A 17422-nucleotide genomic window follows, 5' to 3' on the forward strand; every position below is an offset into this window, starting at 1 on the left:
GTGTAGGGGAAGGGGCGGAGCTTCCAGCCCTACCAGGGCACGCCACCCTCTAGGAACAGCTCCACATCTTCAGCCGCCGGAAGCTCCCCAAGCCCAGTCTTTTTGGGCTTTCATGGAAGCCTCCTTACAGGGACATGATTGATTAAATCATTGGCTACTGGTAATTAACTCAACCTCCTACCCCACCCCTCTCCCCAGAGGTGGTGAGTGGGGCTGAATCCATCCTTTAGCCTGCCTTGGTCTTTCCCAGGGACCAGCCCACCTCTGATGCTGCGGTGGGGGGTGGGCGGGGCAGCCACCAGTCAACTCATTAACATACAAAGACATTTATCACTTCAGAGATTCCAAAAATTTTAGGAGTTGTATGCCAAGAAACAAGAGGAACACCAAAGATCTACTTCACAGTATGAAATGTTTATGGCAGTCACTCATTAACCAGTATCACCTGTCTGCGACCTTCACAACACAATAAACGAACACATTATCATCCCTCATGGATAGATGGGGAAACTGAGGCACAGAGCAGTTAAGAAGGTTGCCCAGGGTCAAACAGCTAGTTGCTCTTTGGGCAAATAAATTTATTTTTATTAATTTTGTTATTAAAATCCATCATTAAAACGGTCATCAAGAATTCAAATCCATCTCATCTGAATCCAGAGTCCAAAACCGTATGATGCCCTTTGCAGAGTCTCAGAACCTAAATGAAAAGATCTGGAGCCAGAAGAGAACAGTGCAAGTGCTAAATTTTCAACATAACATCTATCATACCATTACCAAAATTACTCTCACTTTAATTCGGGCACATGTCCAACTGCAAAGTATAAGAACAATCCTAACCACCTGCATATTTCCTAATCCAGAGTAAGCGCTGGACACACATTTACTGAACAAATTTTAAATGCCACAAACAAGATACTGAGCTATCAAACTATTACTTTCTACTTTGTTTTCATCTGAATTCTTACTCTTAATCGTTTTACGTTCATTGATGTGAAAAAAAAATGAAAAGAAAAGAAAGAAATGGGCTTTTGGTTACAAACTGGCTTCTCGCCTAGGACAAGACCCAAAGTTATTTATGTTTTAAGTAAATGATCTAGTAAAGAGAAAAAAATCCATATATCGTAATATATGACTTGATAACCTCCATGAAAAAAGAGAAAATATCTATGATCAACATGAAATAATAAATAAGTATGAATTATAAAATTTTTTAAAAAGTTTTAAAAGCCTAAATTCCAGAAGAAATACAATCTTATTATTTTCAAGTATTTGGGAAAACAAAATCTAATTATTATGGAGGCGCCCAATGGCTATTTAGTCAGACTAGACTGGCTTCAACAATTAATAAAAAGCATCTGGCATTAGCACAATGTTTATATGAAAAACATGTTTGTTAGAGATAAGCTAGGAATGAGAAATACTTCAAGAAGATAGCCCACTACATATCCTACATAATAAAAACTGTGTCATCCCCTTTTCCAGAGAATATTATTGATTCTGGACCGGGTTTGTGTACGCATCCGAAATAAATCGGATGCTGAGGCTCAACAAACCATTCCGTGGATGGTATTTTCCCCCCATCACTGACCCATTTTCCTGCTTTGGTAAGTTTATCTTCATTGTATAGGCCATTTCTGGACTAAAATTTAGGAGTTATTTTAAACCACTAACCCTGAAGGATCTTTGATCTCTAGAAACCGGATTTGGTAGTCGTAAGATTTCTCACCAGGAATCCCAGTGGCTGGGCCTCCAGGCCGTGGGAGGGAGGTAGAGGACCCATGCTCAGGGTCCTGCGTCCCAGGGCCCACCGACTGGTTCTGCCCTGGGTCGGCCTCTGAGCTAGGGCGCTGAGCGCATCCTAAGCAGGTGTGCGAGCTCACAGGCTCTCCACAGAGGACGGCAAAACTCAGACTGAAAGCAGATCAGTTCTGAGAAACCCATGCCAGCCTCCCGAAGAGGGGAGAAGGTCACAGAGGGCAGAGTCTGCTCCAGGCACCGCTGTGCTCTCTTGCCATCAGCCCAGCCCTCTCCAGATTCACTCAGGAGCTTCCACTTCAACCTTCTTCCCCCGCCCATCTGACCTTCCAAACTGCACCACACAGCTGGAACCGGGATTGCTGGCAGCAGCAGAAACCAATGGAAAAAAAGGACAAAGAGAGAACTGGGAGGGCCATGTTACACGCAGGGGTTCAGCCTCAAACTGAGTGCAAACTAACAGGTGCAGGCCTGCACCTAACGCTGCGCAAGCCGCTGCCGCCGCAGTGAAAGAAGTGGGGCTATCAGTAGCCGCAGCCTCACCTGCTAGGAATACAAATTCTCGGCATACCCCACACCTCCAAAATCAGAAGCTCTGGAGCTGTTTCATGGAGCCCTCCAGCTGATGCTGATCTGAGCTCATGTTGGACAACGGCTGGTGAAGGAGATCCTTGTGTGGGCCTTTCCAGCCCCAAGGGATCTCGATGTCATTACTTTGCTGTTTATGCTTCTGAATTTGTCTTTAAGAGTAGTACCTGGCACAAAGCAAGCTGGGTATAACTGCTTGACGTACATTAACTCACTTAATCCTTACATTTGCTCCCTAAGGAAAGCAACTGCCCTCATCCCCATCATACAGATGAGGAAGACCAGGGCCCACACGTTTCCCTGCAGGGCCTGTGACTGGTGCACAACCAGTGTGTCCCTGGACCGTCTCCTCTCTGGATGCAGTTGACGCACTGCCATCGCCTTTCCAAAAAGTTGTGTCCACGTCTGACCCGTTAATGCCAGCTTCTTTGAGAAACAGACTTTTCTTTTGCCAGACTAATCGTAGGGTCCTTAGTCTGGTGGTAGCAAGTATGTCACACACAACTCAGTATTAATTCTGTAACACTAAAATGGCATTGCATTCTTTAAAACATTCTAAAATGCAACTCAAAAATTCAAGCTAATGATAAAAGAGCGTTGTTTATATTTAAAATGACATTTCAAAGCTGGTGCTCTTGGATGATGTGAAAATAAATGCTCCTGTGCTCAGAAATAAAGCATCACTTGCATACTAGGGGAACTGTGGATTTTAAAATAAATTTTGATTATCTTATATTACACAGTAATATATATAAATAATTATTAGAGATGTAAAAGCCAAATCTTCCACCAATTAGATCAGATATTAATATTATTTATTCAATAAATATGAACGGAAACTACCAAAATGGTCATCATTGGGTTTATCTGTACAATGCTGAAACAGAAACAAATATCGACCTAGTACCTTCAAAAATGCCCCATGTGCTGAATGTGAGTGTTAGGTAAGGTTTATCTTTCTACAATGAAGATACATGGTATTCTCCTCTGAACGTGCATCATCTGTCATTTTTTTCTGAATGTGGATCATCTCTGGTGATGAGTGTGGCTGCTGGGAAAAGTTTGTGGAAATAGCTTTCAAAACATTGAATTACAGTTAGACACTGGGTTTTGTTCTTCACAAACGAATATCCTTGTTTTCTAAAGCAGAAACTTAATAAAATCTTTAAACAATTTTAATTGTGTCCAATACAGGAATACCGTGCCTCCAGATCTTCTGCTGAATTGGGCAATGTTTATTTAAGTTAGCTGCACTCTCTACGAGTGAATATACAAATGGCTTCCCCAATTGTTGGTGTATTTAGTGAAATGAAAATAGAGCAACTGACATCAAACTGGATGCTTCCAGCTCACAGCTAGTATCTCTGGCTGTGGTCCTTGCTAAAATAAGTGGCCATGGTACACTAAGATATGTATGTACATGTATTACTAAACAATGATAATTTTACAAATGAACAATATACTGATTCCAAGAGCAACGGAAGATGAGGAGGTTGAATAGCCCTCCTTTATCAGGTAAGAGGTACAACAACAGATACACAAAAGCCCAAGTGGCCTGGAAAAGATTGCTTTAATATCTGATTTGGACACTTGGCATTTGTCTTGTACCTTAAAGATAACGTGAGCTTTAAAACTCAGATAAAATAAAATGTTTTTATAGTATGCAGATTAAAAACCAAATCCAGCAAAGCTTCCACAGAGAATATTACTAAACCACAGAATAAACTATTTACATAAAGTGTTCAGCAGTGTACATATTTCCAAGTCATGTTTAGTCTGTGGTGGAATATCTACTCCAAATTCCAAATTAAGGGGAAACACCCTTGTTTGCCCAGATTCATCTTTGTGTTCACTAATAATACCAGAGGGGTGGACAGTGTAAGCCAGCAGGCACTCCCTCTAGGACACTCCAGGGGTTGGAGGGGGGACTCCCAAGATAACGGCAGCTAGAAAATTGAACCAATCACAAGTAATTAATTCCCAATTTCCTCCTCTGTGTTGGGCACTCTCCCAAACATGGTGGGGTGCTTTAAAAAGAAGATATGTCCTGGCAAGTGTTGGAACCAAGACACAAATGACAATGTAACTCCAAGCCATGTGGCAGCAACCACAACCAGCATTTCTCGAGTTCTTACTTCATGTGCGCATGCTCTCCCTAGACATGGCGATTACCCTCACTGTATGTATTAGAGACTCCAAGCTCAAAGAGATTACACTGCTACTGAATGGCAGAGCAAGAATTGCAATTTAGGCCAGATTTTTTTAAATCCAGATAGTCAACAATATTTCACATTACCACTGTCTGACTCGAGAGGGGACTGTGTGGAAAAGGGGCAGGCTGAGAACTGTTTTAGGAGCTTCAGTGGAATGCATGCAAGCTGAGGGAAGACAAGAGGACACTGCAGGCCGGGGAGCAGGAGAAGATGAAACAGCTTCTGTGGAATACAGAGATAAGTCCTTCCTTACAGTAACCAAAGCCGTATGTCGAGGAGTAGCAAGGAAGGAGGCCAGAAAAATGTGCAGATCTGTACCACAAAGGGAATGCACAGCCAAGCCCAAAAGAGGTGGAGCCCCAGTGAGACAGTAGGTGGCCATCGGCAGATACTGAACCAGCAAGTCTATGGCCATAACTGAGGGAATTGAAGGCAATTAGCCTCTCACAGCCTGAGGGATGGGCTGGAGAGCAGGAGAGCTGGGAGGAGGGGCAGGGCCACCAGTGTTCGGTGGTGATCCTGGCACAAGGCAAAGAGAGCTGGAAAGGAGTCCCAGCCATGGGAAGGGAGTCCCAGCCATTGGAAGGGAAAGCTACGGGTGCCTCTGGGAAGCATCCAGAAAGAAGAAGTGGGAGACTCTGTGACTGAGCAGACACGGAGGATAAAGAGGAAAGGCTAAAGCCTCATAGTCTCTGGGCTCTGTATCCAGAAACATCAGGGGGCACACCAGGACCAAAATGGCAGAGTTGGGAAGGGTGGTCAGTCTGGGTAAAAGATGAGTTCAGTCCCGAACATATTTGCTCGGTTTGAGATCAAAGCAAGACAGCCAAGGGGAGGTGTCGCATGGAAACGTGAAGACACTGAACTGGAGTTCAAGAAGGAGGTCTGGAGTCCCCTTCAGGGAGTAATGGTGCATCATGGAGCAGAACCCCGGTGGAAGTTAGAGAGTGCAAAGAACAAAGAGAAGCACGCAGGGCTGCCCCTGCGGCTCACCCACACTGAGGGGCATGGGAAGAGGAAGAAGACAGAAGCAGAGACACGGAAAGAGCGCTAGGAGGGACCCACGTCCCAGAGTTAGGACGAGGAGAACAATGGAGGGAAACGAGGCTGGAACCAGCTCACTGTGTACCATACTATCAAAGTCTTCACCCCAAAGTCATTCCTACAGTGTCAAAAGCCTCAGAAGAAACTCACCATTAAAACATGTTCTGGTTTATATCCCTTTTCATTGTATGCATAAGAATGGTAGGAATATGTCTTTTGTATTGTTCTATAGTTGACATTTTTTCGTGGTTGTTTAATAATAGCAGGAAGAACAATGCTCTAACATTATTTTAGGTATTCTATTGTTGCTTGAGCTGACTCTAGCTCAAGAACTCAAAATACCAAACCTCCTTGTGAGACATTTTAATGAGGTTAATCCTTCTTCAATTTGGGGAACAATTATTATAACAAATACCATAGAATTCATCAAAACCGCTGTTGTCATTTATTCACTTCTTGATGTTCTTCCACTGTCTACGAAGGTTTGTCTTAGATCATCACTGGTGAGTTCCATTTGTCTGCAAAATCTTCACCAGCTCTTAACTAAATAACTGAACTTGTTATGACTATCCTTGCCAGTTCTCAGAAATTTGCCAACAGTCTTGTTAATGAATAATGTAGGGTTTTGTGAATTCCCTCATGGCCTGGCCCAAGTAAGGGTAGGTTTTCTGGGTCAGTTCCTAAAGGCACTCCTGACTAGAATCAGTCATCCATGCCGCAACTTTCCAAATATCCCCTGCCTGCCTACCTGCCACCTCCGAGAAAAGGGACAGGACCACATACTGGGGCCTCAGTTGAAGCTGGGAGCTCTTTTTTATCACTGGTCTCTTAAACCCTGCCCTTCCAATTCTTTCCATCCCTCTGAGAGCAAAGTTCAGCCACCAAGACTGTTAATCATAGAAACAATGACATCTTGGCATCTCAAAGGAGCAAACTTGAAGGTCATCTTTCAGTGCAAAGACCCTTAGACTTGAGAGTGGACAGGCAGAATGGCCATGCCTTCTGTGGACAGTACACCATCACAGCACACATGGAACTGACATGCCGGTGTACAGTTCCTATTTCTCTCTCATATCTCAGAGGCAGAAGGCCCTCCCAGAAGTTTCCTCTGAGCTCCTCAAAGCTGGATTCGGTGTTCCTATAGCCCTTCAACTCCCTTGATTGTGACATTCGCCAGCCTGAGTTAGATTCGTCTGTTTCTTTTCCAATATTTCTCACTAGACCTTCCTGCGGACAGAGAGTGGGGGTGAGTCCCTGCCGCACGGCCAGCACCTGGCAAGGTCATGGCAGGAAGGAGGTGTTCCACATGCATGTGTGGAATGAAGGAAGGCACAAACGGGTCCGTATGAGGACGGAACAGATCTGTCGGGGCAACTGAGGTATAGAGTTCGATGAGTACCTCCAAATCTTCTGCTTTTTAAAGCAGGTATAAATGTAAGATCCTCTGGTGCCTAAAGCACACTCACTCTGTGTACCTGCAACTATTAATAATGCACAGCACTGGTAATTCCGTGAATCTAGTCAGAGCACATGAACACTGTGTCTTCTGGTTGGTCTTAAAGTTATGTCCCTTCACCCTAGTCCAATTCCATCTATTAATAAACAGCTTGCAGACATAAGGAATAGCTTCACCGGTATCACTCCTGAGATCCTGGGCGATGCTGCTCTTGTTGGGACTGATTCAGAAAACAGCCTTCTCATCTAAACTACATTTCCAGTAGAACATGGTCCATACTTATATGGAAATGAAATCTCACTTAGTTTGAACTCTAGGTCATCCAGTCCCAGAGGTGGTGACTAATGGTCAGGAGATGACAATATTGCTGGACAAGTATCACCACACTGAGGGAAAAGTTCACATTTCAAATCCTGAGAAATAATCTGTTAAGAGGCATCACACAGAACCAGCTGGAGGGGAGTGTGAAGGCTGCTGAAGGAAGGGTTCATTCCACCCAGTGCAATGTGTGACTAAGAGCAGAGGGTGCTCGCCATCAGAACACTACTGGCACGTGTTTGTCTGGAGCCTGCAAGCTATTCCTCCTTTCTTGCTAAAGAAAAGTGGAGGAAGGGAGGAGCAGGGAGTAGAGTGGTAGGTTCAGCATGGGATGAAATCAATGGTTTAGAAAATCCACCCATGAGTACCTAAACAATATGACCATAGCAGATACAGCAAATACAAAACTAAACAGCCTTTCATGAAGAAAAAACAGTAAGTGCAATTCATGCCTGGCACACAGCAGGTGATGTCTGGATGTACAAATGCAGGTGAAGTGCGATTCAGACAGTGCAAAGGAGAGGTAAGCCAACAGTCACTTCCACTGGCTTCTGAATTAGGATCTGATCAAATCCTCAGCATCTTATCATTCAAAATGTACTTTTAAATTATGTTTTGCTTGGATCAGTGTTGAAGCTATTTCAGTGTTATGGTATATCTAACAGTTGATTTTGGAAGGAGGTAAGCCAGAATGTTATTGATGGCATGAAAAGTGAGACAAATTTTAAAATTAGGCAGATTCAGTTTTTAAGTGATTTTCTTGTATACCCATACGTCATCTGCACATTAAGCACTTTTCTCTAATTAAACCAGGGAAAATACAGAGTAACGATAATATCTGTGAGGTCAGCTGTGATCAGAACTGCCCACATGCTGCATCTCTTAAAAACAGTCCATGGCACCTCAAGGGACACAGCAAGGCCAGTGGCCGGGAATGTAATTGAGCTTTAGGAAATGATTAAAGGGAAGTAAAATTATCTCCAACTCAACATGAACGCATTTGATTTCCCGGGTGAGAACAGGATTTGCGTAACTGAGTGGTTCGTTCTTTCTACAGTCCTGGCTGTTTAGAAAGTCAGCTCTTACAGTTAGCTTTGCTTTGCTAACATTATCCATCAGAAAATCGAAATGCAAACGGCTCCTATTTCCCAGTGAAGAACTTTCTCTGATTTACCTTACCATCATCAGGCTTCACCATCTCGAACCTTGGAAGCGTTCAATCTTTCGGTCAATATTTCTAGACCAAAATAAAATGCTCTCAAGCCTGCTCTCTGGAAAGTTTTGTCATCACTACCAAAGTGTGTTTAAATAACCGGCTATGAAGTTTGGGGAGACTGGGCTGGGAGGAACAATCTCAAGTTAATTGCTGATGTAATGTATAAGCCCCCACTGGAGAAGTTGCCTCCAGGGAGACAAGCTCTCAATTAGGAGATGTGTGGGTATACCACCAGTTCTCTCTGGCATGTAACAGTTAACAATTTCTATACAGTTAGGTGAATTTAGTGAATATCATTCTTGCAGGAGAGAAGAAAAAAATTTTTTAAAGAGGAAAACAAAGAACAAGATTAAGAACAGTAAAATAATAAGTATGGAAAATCTGGTAAGTAGCAAAAATCATTTTTAAGCATTTGAGGGAGAAACTGCAAATGTGTTCAGAAGCCACACCTTCCGGGCTGTGGGACTGCATGGCTGTGACACTGAGCAACAGCTGAAGCCTTTACTCTCTCGGAGGGGAAGGAAAAAAGGAAACAACAGTCAGTCCAGGCTTGTCCACGGCTGGAAGCCTCGACTCCTGCAAACCGATCTCCCAGATCCTTTCTGGGCAAGCACATAACCAGAGGAAATGAAAACTAGAAAAACAATTTGTGCATGGAACAATGACACGGAGTTTCACTTTGGTTTCATGCTCAAATATGAATGTGGCTATAATTTTTTAAAAAATATATTAATAGAAGGCAACGAGTTGAGGATGGTGGCTTCTTCCAGCGGGGCGTCCAGAAGAGCCCTACTTCTGCCTTGGAGCGCGCCTTAGGCAGCAGTCGTGGGAAAGCTCAGATACAGCTGTTTCCAGGCAAAGGGCCCAGAGCTTTTCAGCCTCAGCCACCAGGGTCTCCAGACAAGGAGAAATACGCCCAAAGCTGCTTCCAGGCGCTAGGAGCTTGGAGCTCCCAATGTGGGTCTCCGAGCAGCGCGAGGTGGGCGCTCCCGCCCCTCCCGCCCCCAACTCCCTCGCGCACCCGGGACGGGTGAAGGCGCCCAGTCGCCGAGCATCACCGCGATGCGGGTTCAAATCCCGCCGGCTCCCCGGCACCCTCTCCCCGCCACAGCGCGGGCTGTTTCTCCTCCTTTCCCCAGAGGAGTTCCCTAACTCTCCAGCACCCATACCATAACAAAGGAGGCTCGGTCCCCCAATGCGCGATCGTAGCCTACAGGGACCCCCAGCGAGCACTGGCCCAGAGAATGCACCTGGTCGTGCCACGCGCGACCGCCGAGGGGCAGGCGGACGGCTCCCGGCGCGGACAAAGGGGCCTCTCGGGGCGCCCAGGCTCGGGGCGGGACGCGGGGAGCGGAGCTGGCCGGGGACTCACCTTCGCAGCGGCCCGGCTGTGCTCCTCGTGGAGCAGAAGGGCGGCGAGCAGCAGCAGCAGCCAGACGCTGAGCCGGGGCCCCATGGTGGCGCGCCCGAGGCGGCGGGGGACGGCGGGGGACGGCTGCCGGGCGTGCAGGGGCCGCGGCGGGCAGCTAGCTCTCTGAAGGCCGGACTTCCAGCGCTGCGCACCGTCCCGGGTGCGGCGGCTCCAAGCGGAGACCTGAGCGCGGCGGGCCGAGCTCCCCAATTTGTTGGCGCTGCCCCCTCCCCCCGGCGGTGCGCGGGCGGTGCCTCAAAGGGGAGGACCCTGCGGCGCGGGTAAGAGGCGGCGGGAGCGCGCGGCTCGGGAGTGTGGCCGCTGTGCGCCGGGACGCCAGGGCTCCGCGCTCCGCACTCAGAGGCTCCCGCGTCCCAACCCGCGCGCTCGCGGATCCAGGCCGAGGACCCAGAGGGGCCGCCCGAGCCCCCGGGGCCGCCGCCCAGGGAGTCCAGCAAGGCCGGCCGTCCTGCCGGTGTGCCGCCGGCGGGTGCTTCTGGAAGGGCCAATGCGCGCGGGCAGCAGCCCCTGAAGCCGACCCCGAGGTGAGAGCGACCCCCGAGCGGCGCCCAGACCCTGGCCCGAGCGCACCGGCTTGGAGCGCCCTGTGCGGGCTAGGACTGCACGCTCTCGTGCTTGGGAGTAGAAAGGGGGAGGGTGGGGAGCGGAGACCGAGCTCCTCGGCCAAGCAGCACCCACCGGGGCCTAACGGGAGGCGCTCCTTCTTTCCGGGTCGTGGGGGGAGCGGCCCTCTGGTCACGCCTGCATGCGGGGGGCGCACCGCGCAGTCTCCGCGTCTCGCGGACGGATACCAGCGGTGAGATGGAGTGCGTCGCGTCCCTCATCCTGCGCTAAACTCGCTTTGTTTCTCGCCTCTAGGCTAAGAGGGACTGACCGGGGCCCAGAGTGGACAAACCGCCGGCATGGGGAGAGACCAGCGCGCGGTGGCGGGCCCTGCCCTACGGCGGTAAGCGACTTTCTGCCTGGTCCCCGTGGGTCCCCCGCGCATGGACCCTTCCCTGTAACTCTCGGGGACTGACAAGCCGGGCCCGCACGCTCACGTGCCTCTTTCTCCCTTTCTCGTGCAGGTGGCTGCTGCTGGGGACAGTGACCGTGGGGTTCCTTGCCCAGGGCGTCTTGGCGGTAAGTCCTGGCTCCCGCTCCACGCGCTTGGACTTGCGCGCCCGAGAATGGTTGGGACGTTTGAGTGGCCTTGGAGAAGGCAGCTCGTCCGTGCGCTCCCGAGTGTGTGTGTGAGTGTGGGTGTTCGCCAGCCCGCCCACCCAGGTTCTGAGAAAGCTTGCTCTTCCCTCGTCGTGCTTTCCACCTTTCCTTCCCGTGGGTTCCCCGAGTCAATCCTGTGCTTTGCAGGCATCGGCCCTTTCAGGGGAGCTGAGAACTTAAAATGTAGCCTGAGGCACCGTTTTCGTTGCTTTGGGAAAAGCCGCAGCCGTAGAGGCCAGGAAAGAATGTCAGTCACTTGGCAGTGAGACGCCAGGCTTCGGGCGAAAAATGTTTTCCTGGAACTCGGGAGCTGGTGGGGAGGCTCTGTCACGGGCTGAGGGTTTTTTGTGTTTTTAAATGGGAGTCTCTGGGTAAAGGGGCGGGGCGAGGAGGCGAACGAGACGACCTTAGTGTTGTTTGAATTGAACCATTGCGAGGGAACAATGGCAGAAAAACCGCGTTTTCTCCCAAGCCCTGTTCCGGCCCTGGAAGATCTGCTCCGGGCGCCACTCTGGGACCCTGTTCGCGGAGCCTGCCCCTCCACGCCGGCCATGCACAGCCCTGCCGATACCGTGGGTGCAGTTGGCCACTGCGCTGCGAGAGGCTTTGTACATTTTATGCGTTTTGTTTAAAGAGTGGGAGCCACTTTTACTGAGCTTTATGTAACCATGGCTAAAATGAACAGGTTTGGTGGGTGAATTTAGTGCAGTACTCGAATGTTTAGACAGGATCTGAAAGTGTAGGGAGCTTTCGAGATGTCCGCGGCCCCTCCTCGCCTTACTGTGGCCTGTGGAGTAGCTCTGCCTGTGGCAGCCAGGGCCCAGGTAGATTCCTCCTGGGAGCGACCCCTCCCCTCCTCAGCGCGCACTCTGCCAGAGCAGCGCGCAGGTACAAAGGGGAAAAGTGTTCATGATTTCATTTGAATTCTGTTGTTTTTACATCGTTCTGCCCTAATGGAAAACAAACCAGGATTTTAAGGGCAGTGAGTGATGAGGAGCTACTCCCACTTGGGAAAGAGCTGCTAACTTTACTTCTCCGCTGCTGTTGGCTCCGGTTCAAAGCCCAGGTTGGGAAGTAAGAGGAGGACTCGGAGACTTTGACCAGAACACTCCAGGCCAAAGTTTTCTTCCAGTTCAGTTGTGTCTCTCCATCCCAGCCCCGACTTAAGATCAGAACCTAGATATTTGAACTACCCCAGTGACCCTGTGAATTCTAATGCACATGTCTGTACTGGTGTAAGATTGTCTCAGATTTATGAACCAGAAGCAATGCACGCACGCCCACGCACACACACTCAAAGAAGGGGGCGATCCCTAGAAAATACCAAATGGGGCTGTGTGTGCCTTGGTTGTACTGACACCCGCATCCCTTTGTCCGCTAGAGCCACTTTTATAATTTTCATATGTTCGTGCCTAAGGATGTTGGGAGTCCCAGGAATTCTTTTGTGAACTCATCCTAAAATTGGTGGAAAGACCACCGACCACCTAGGTCTTCAAAAAACCTAGGTATTAGCCTGGCGCGGCGGCTCACGCCTCTAATCTTAGCACTTTGGGAGGTTGAGGCTTGCGGATTGCCTGAGCTCAGGAGTTTGAGACCACCCTGGAAGAAACACAGTAAAACCCTGTATCTACTAAAATACAAAAAATTAGCCAGGCATGGTGGCGCGTGCCTGTAATTCCAACTACTCAGGAGGCTGAGGCTCAAGAATTCCTTGAACCCAGGAGACAGAGGTTACAGTGAGTCGAAATAGCCCCACTGCACTCCAGTCTTTGGGAGACGGAGCAAGACTCTGTCTAAAAACAGAACAAAACAAAACAAAAAAACAAATAACAAAAAAAACCCCTAGGTACTAAACATACCTCTGCCCTAATTTCTTAAATCCAGAGCCTCAGTTTCCATACTCTGAAGAAGTACAGCTTCTTACAGAGGCCAAGTACCCTAAGGCAGGTAGGACACCTCTGTACCTCCCCAAAACCTCATCAATGCTGCAGGCTCACCCTCAGTCTCTTTGACTCTTTGATCTCGGGATGGGACCAAAAACATTGATTGCCCAGCAGAGCTTCTCAAAGTGCAGGCGCCTTAGACCCCCAGACATAAATCACCTGGAAAGGCTTGTTAAGAAGTCAGGTCCCCATCTCAGACCTTCTGGTCAGACATTCCGGGATGGAGTCCAGGACTCCGCCTTCCCACATGATACCGGAATCTGGGAACCACTGAGCTAGAGTACTGGGTTGAGGGGCAGTTGAGATTACTTGCCAATTCACTTCATTTCCCTGGGATTTAGATTCTAACTCAACAAATAAAAATAGATCTTTTTAATCATTTTACTAGGGACCTACTAATATGTGTTGTTAAGAGACTTGTAGTTTGTTATGCTCAACAAGGGGCCCGTCTTCTGCTTACTCACTTTTTGGTAACCACTGGCTTTAATGGCTGTTTCTCATGAAATAATGTTTCAATTTTCAACTGTATTGTATCAGTTAAGAAAACTTAAAGATGTTTCTTAATTATGGCACGGACTCTTTCCTGGGTAGGTCAGTTCAGGAAAAAGGGCCGCCGCCGGGTCCTTGAAGAGTTTTGTTCTTAAAGAGTTTTGTTTCAGAAGCAGCTAGGGTGGGTAGTGAAGAGCCTGGGTGATTACTTATTGGGCACTTCCTGTGTGCCAGTTACTCTGTAGTAATGCTTCTAATCCTCACAAGAAAGCACACTGATGAGCTAGGTCACTATTATTACCCCCATTTTACAGGTGAGAAATGGCACAAAGGGTTTGCAGCCCTTGCCCAAGGCTCCTGTCTTTGTAACTGAATGAAACAGATTAGAACTCAGGCCTCTTCCTCCATACTGAGCTTCCCAGGGCCTGAAAGGTGGCCAGGAGTTTGGCACTCCTGAGTTTCAGTCTTTGAGTCTCCTGGGGTGTGGGTGCTTTCTCCTTGGTCTTGACCTTGGACTAAGTGCAGCCAGCACTGATTCCTAGGAAGGAGGCTCTCCCCCTCCTTCCTCCTCTGCTTCTCCCACTCTGAGGATCAGGGGCACCGAGTGAAGGAGGGAAGCAAGACCTTTCCCAAAGGGAGGAAAGGAAGCTGAAATCCCACGGGGCAGCCTGGGCTCTGGACTCAGTGTGAACCCAAGTGCTTTGTGTGGGCACCTCAGGACACACTCCCTGCTGTCCAAGGTGCCTTTTCTAAAGGTGCCCTTGTTTGAATGCAGTGCCAAGATGCACAGAGTGCCTTCGTGTAAGGCAGTGTGACACAGGGGTCCCATCCCAGACTTGAGGCAGGTGACGGGGTGCAGTTCTCAGTTTGGTGGGCAACTGAGTGGCTGCCGCCTCGGGTGGGCACTCACCAAGCCTCTGCATCCTAGTTCTCTCCCCCAAAACGGAGGTGTTACTCATCCCACCCACCTCATAGATGGGAGTGCTGTGAGGTGTGTGGGTGTGTGTGAAGTGCCTTGAGGGTCTGGCACAGCCCGGGAACCAGGAGGTATCCCCTGGGCCTGTTTAAGGGACATCCCCTCGGCTTCCTGTTCTAACCTTCATGGAGGCTTAAAAGCACTCACTGTAGCCGCTGTGAGCATTGTCACTTATCTCCAGAGGCTGGCGGCAGCCTGAGGGATCAAATATGCAGCCGGCTGGGCGGTCACCTGAGGACCTCTGCCCGGAACCTGGGGCCTCAAAGACGTGGGTTCACGTAGGTATCAGTGCGGGGCCCCTGCCTGCCGCTTAGTTTCCAGGCTGTCCTCAGGGCTCCAGCCCCCGGAAATTCGCCTGACCTTCCTGTTGGCTGCCACCACCTTCCTTGCCCTCCAAGCCAGCAGCTGCGGTGGCAAGTCCTTTCCGCAGACTTCGGAACAGAGAAGAGATGTTCAGTGCCACATGAGGCCCAGAGCTTTCTGTAAGGATCAGGAAGGACAGTTCTTCCTACATTTCCTGGAGCTGAAGCTCTATTGCTCAAAAGATGGCCCTCTGAGAAGAAGAGAAAAGCACGGGGTTCCTCTTCTGCTCGTGGATAAACGAGCGTATCTCAGCTCTCTGGAGGCTAGTCTTCCTCCGGGGGTGGCTTGCAGGACTTGGCCATGATAAATAATAGCAGAGATGTGTCAACAGCATCCCAGAATGAGAGGTGGGTAGGAAGGGCGAACCGGAAAGCGCAGGAGAGGAAATAGGCTTTGTACGACCAGGAGGCTGTGTTTACCATCAGAGAGAGAGAGAGGTGAAGATCAAGGAAAAGGTTCTAGAATAGAAAAAAAGATTTTGCTGAAATAATAAAAATCAAAGGACTGTGTTTAATTGTGTTTCTGGGGAGAGGGAAAGAAAACGAGTGTGTAGTTTTAATAATAGAGAAACTCAAGGGAAAAGCTAAGTGCCATGGAGATTTAACTTTTCAACACTGTTGGTAATGTAATGAAGAGATCACCACCTGGAAAGTGGTTTGGGAATGTCTCATTCTTTTTATCTGAAGAAGAGTATTTGTCTTTGATTAGAGGGTTAGAGAAAGCTCTGAAACTGGCCTCTTGCTTTGTGTCTGCTGGTGTCTGCTTGTGTGATCACTGCCGAAGGTGGGAGGCAGCGTCTGCAACCTCTGGCCTTGGCTGATTCAGCTTGTGAATCAGGGACCAGGAACGACGCAATAGTCTTGAGAGGCCATAAAGTCTAATCCAGCCCGTTGCTAATCAGGTTCTGACTTCAGGGCAAGACACTTCACGTGCTTTGGCTGTGGAGCCTGGAAGAGAATGTTGTGTGGTGTGGATCTCTCAGGTGATCAGGATACCGTAAGTTAGAGAGTCAGCGGTGACGGCTGGGCTGTGCAGGTGTGCGAAGACCTGTGAGGGTGAGCTGAGGTCTCCGCTGTGATGCTGGCGATAGAAAGCCCTTCCAGATACACTCCAGAATAGAATTTATCCAGCCTGCACCAGGACCTCGCTTAGAAATCTATATGCCACATGGGACTTTTTATCTTCATGGTGTCAAGAAGCTTCTGGAATCCAGTAAATATGTGACACTTCTCAGTTGAGATGAGAGAAAGGACAGAGTTCCTGGATAGTCCCCTCTTGATGTTTCCCTTTGGTGGCCACTCCCTTCAGTTAATGAGACCCTCTCAGGACAGGTGACGGCCTAGGTGACTCACTGCTCTTGAGTTCATTAGTGACTCTGGAGGACTCTAATTTTTATTTTGGTTACCCATGAAAGAAGAAGGCAGTGTCTAATTTTAGGGAGACTTCATGGGTGTCTCCAGTCCTGTTGATGTGGTCAGAGAGTGAATTTCAAAGGAAGTGTGAGCAACCCATATCCACCCAGCAGGCTCCTACCCAGGTGCTGGGTTCTAGCCCCTCCCCTGTCTCCTGAGCTCCTGGCTGGCTCCTGAGTGCTCTGCTTCAGTGTCTTCTGTTGCCTTGGATGAGGCTGGCTTTTGAAGCAACAAGCTTTTTGGTAAAACCTGCTCCTTTTAAGTGCAGTGTAGTATCCTGGGGCGGGTCCTGGGACAGAAACTATACTAGTGGAAAAACTGGTGAGATCCTAGTGGAGTCTGCAGTTCAATGTGATAATGTTAATTTCTGTACCAATGTTAATTTCTTAGTTTTTACAGAAATGTACCATAGTTTCATAAAATGTCAATATGACATCATGATGTCTGGGTGCAGGGTACACAGGGACTCTCTGTACTCTCTTTGCAACTCTTCTGCAAATCTCAATTGCTTCAGAATTTTAAAATGCTCCCAGAAGTCATCAGCCAGTCACATTTGGTGTGCATGAGTCAGATGGACAAGTGCGTGGAGAAGGCTGAAAAACAGCCACTCTCGAGTGAGCAGATGTGGGCAGCAAGAGGAAAATGTTGGTCCCATTCTTTTCTCTAATAGAGTAAGTGAACAGAAGTCCCTTTCGCTGAGTGGAAAATACAGGAGAGGTAGACCCAAGCGAAGCCTGAGTAAAGGGATTTTTGTCCCCTGGCCGTGGGTGGAGTCATTTATGAAGATGAGGAGATTTCCCTGTGGAGTTTCTCAGCACTGCGTGGGAGGCCCGGTGGAGCTGTCATGGGGCCTCTTCCTCACTGGGGTGGGAAATGGCTGCTCCATTGTTTCCTGAGCCCATGATGGAAGGGCAGCCTTGTATTAGAGTGTTGCTGCAAGGACAGAAAACATGACTGTGGAGGAGCCCAGTGCTGCCCATACCCACTCACCCTTAGGAACGCATCAGGCAGTAC

General features: G+C 48.7%; 2 protein-coding genes across 2 annotated transcripts in view; one reads left to right on the forward strand and one right to left on the reverse strand.

Annotated features, from left to right (window-relative positions):
- The window catches only part of COL4A1 (collagen type IV alpha 1 chain), a 154139-nt gene extending 143953 nt beyond the window's left edge, over positions 1-10186 (reverse strand). Inside the window, exon 1 of the mRNA XM_007960883.3 lies at positions 9963-10186. Within this exon, the coding sequence (XP_007959074.3) occupies positions 9963-10046 (84 nt within the window). The 5' untranslated portion in view covers positions 10047-10186. The remainder of the gene's footprint in view (positions 1-9962) is intronic.
- Positions 10187-10302: 116 nt separating this feature from the next.
- The window catches only part of COL4A2 (collagen type IV alpha 2 chain), a 197639-nt gene continuing 190519 nt past the window's right edge, over positions 10303-17422 (forward strand). The window contains exons 1-3 of the mRNA XM_007960882.3: positions 10303-10546; positions 10881-10968; positions 11090-11144. Of these exons, the coding sequence (XP_007959073.3) occupies positions 10925-10968; positions 11090-11144 (99 nt within the window). The 5' untranslated portion in view covers positions 10303-10546; positions 10881-10924. The remainder of the gene's footprint in view (positions 10547-10880; positions 10969-11089; positions 11145-17422) is intronic.

This window comes from Chlorocebus sabaeus, chromosome 3, assembly GCF_047675955.1.
Source record: "Chlorocebus sabaeus isolate Y175 chromosome 3, mChlSab1.0.hap1, whole genome shotgun sequence".
Classification (NCBI taxonomy): Eukaryota; Metazoa; Chordata; class Mammalia; order Primates; family Cercopithecidae; genus Chlorocebus; species Chlorocebus sabaeus.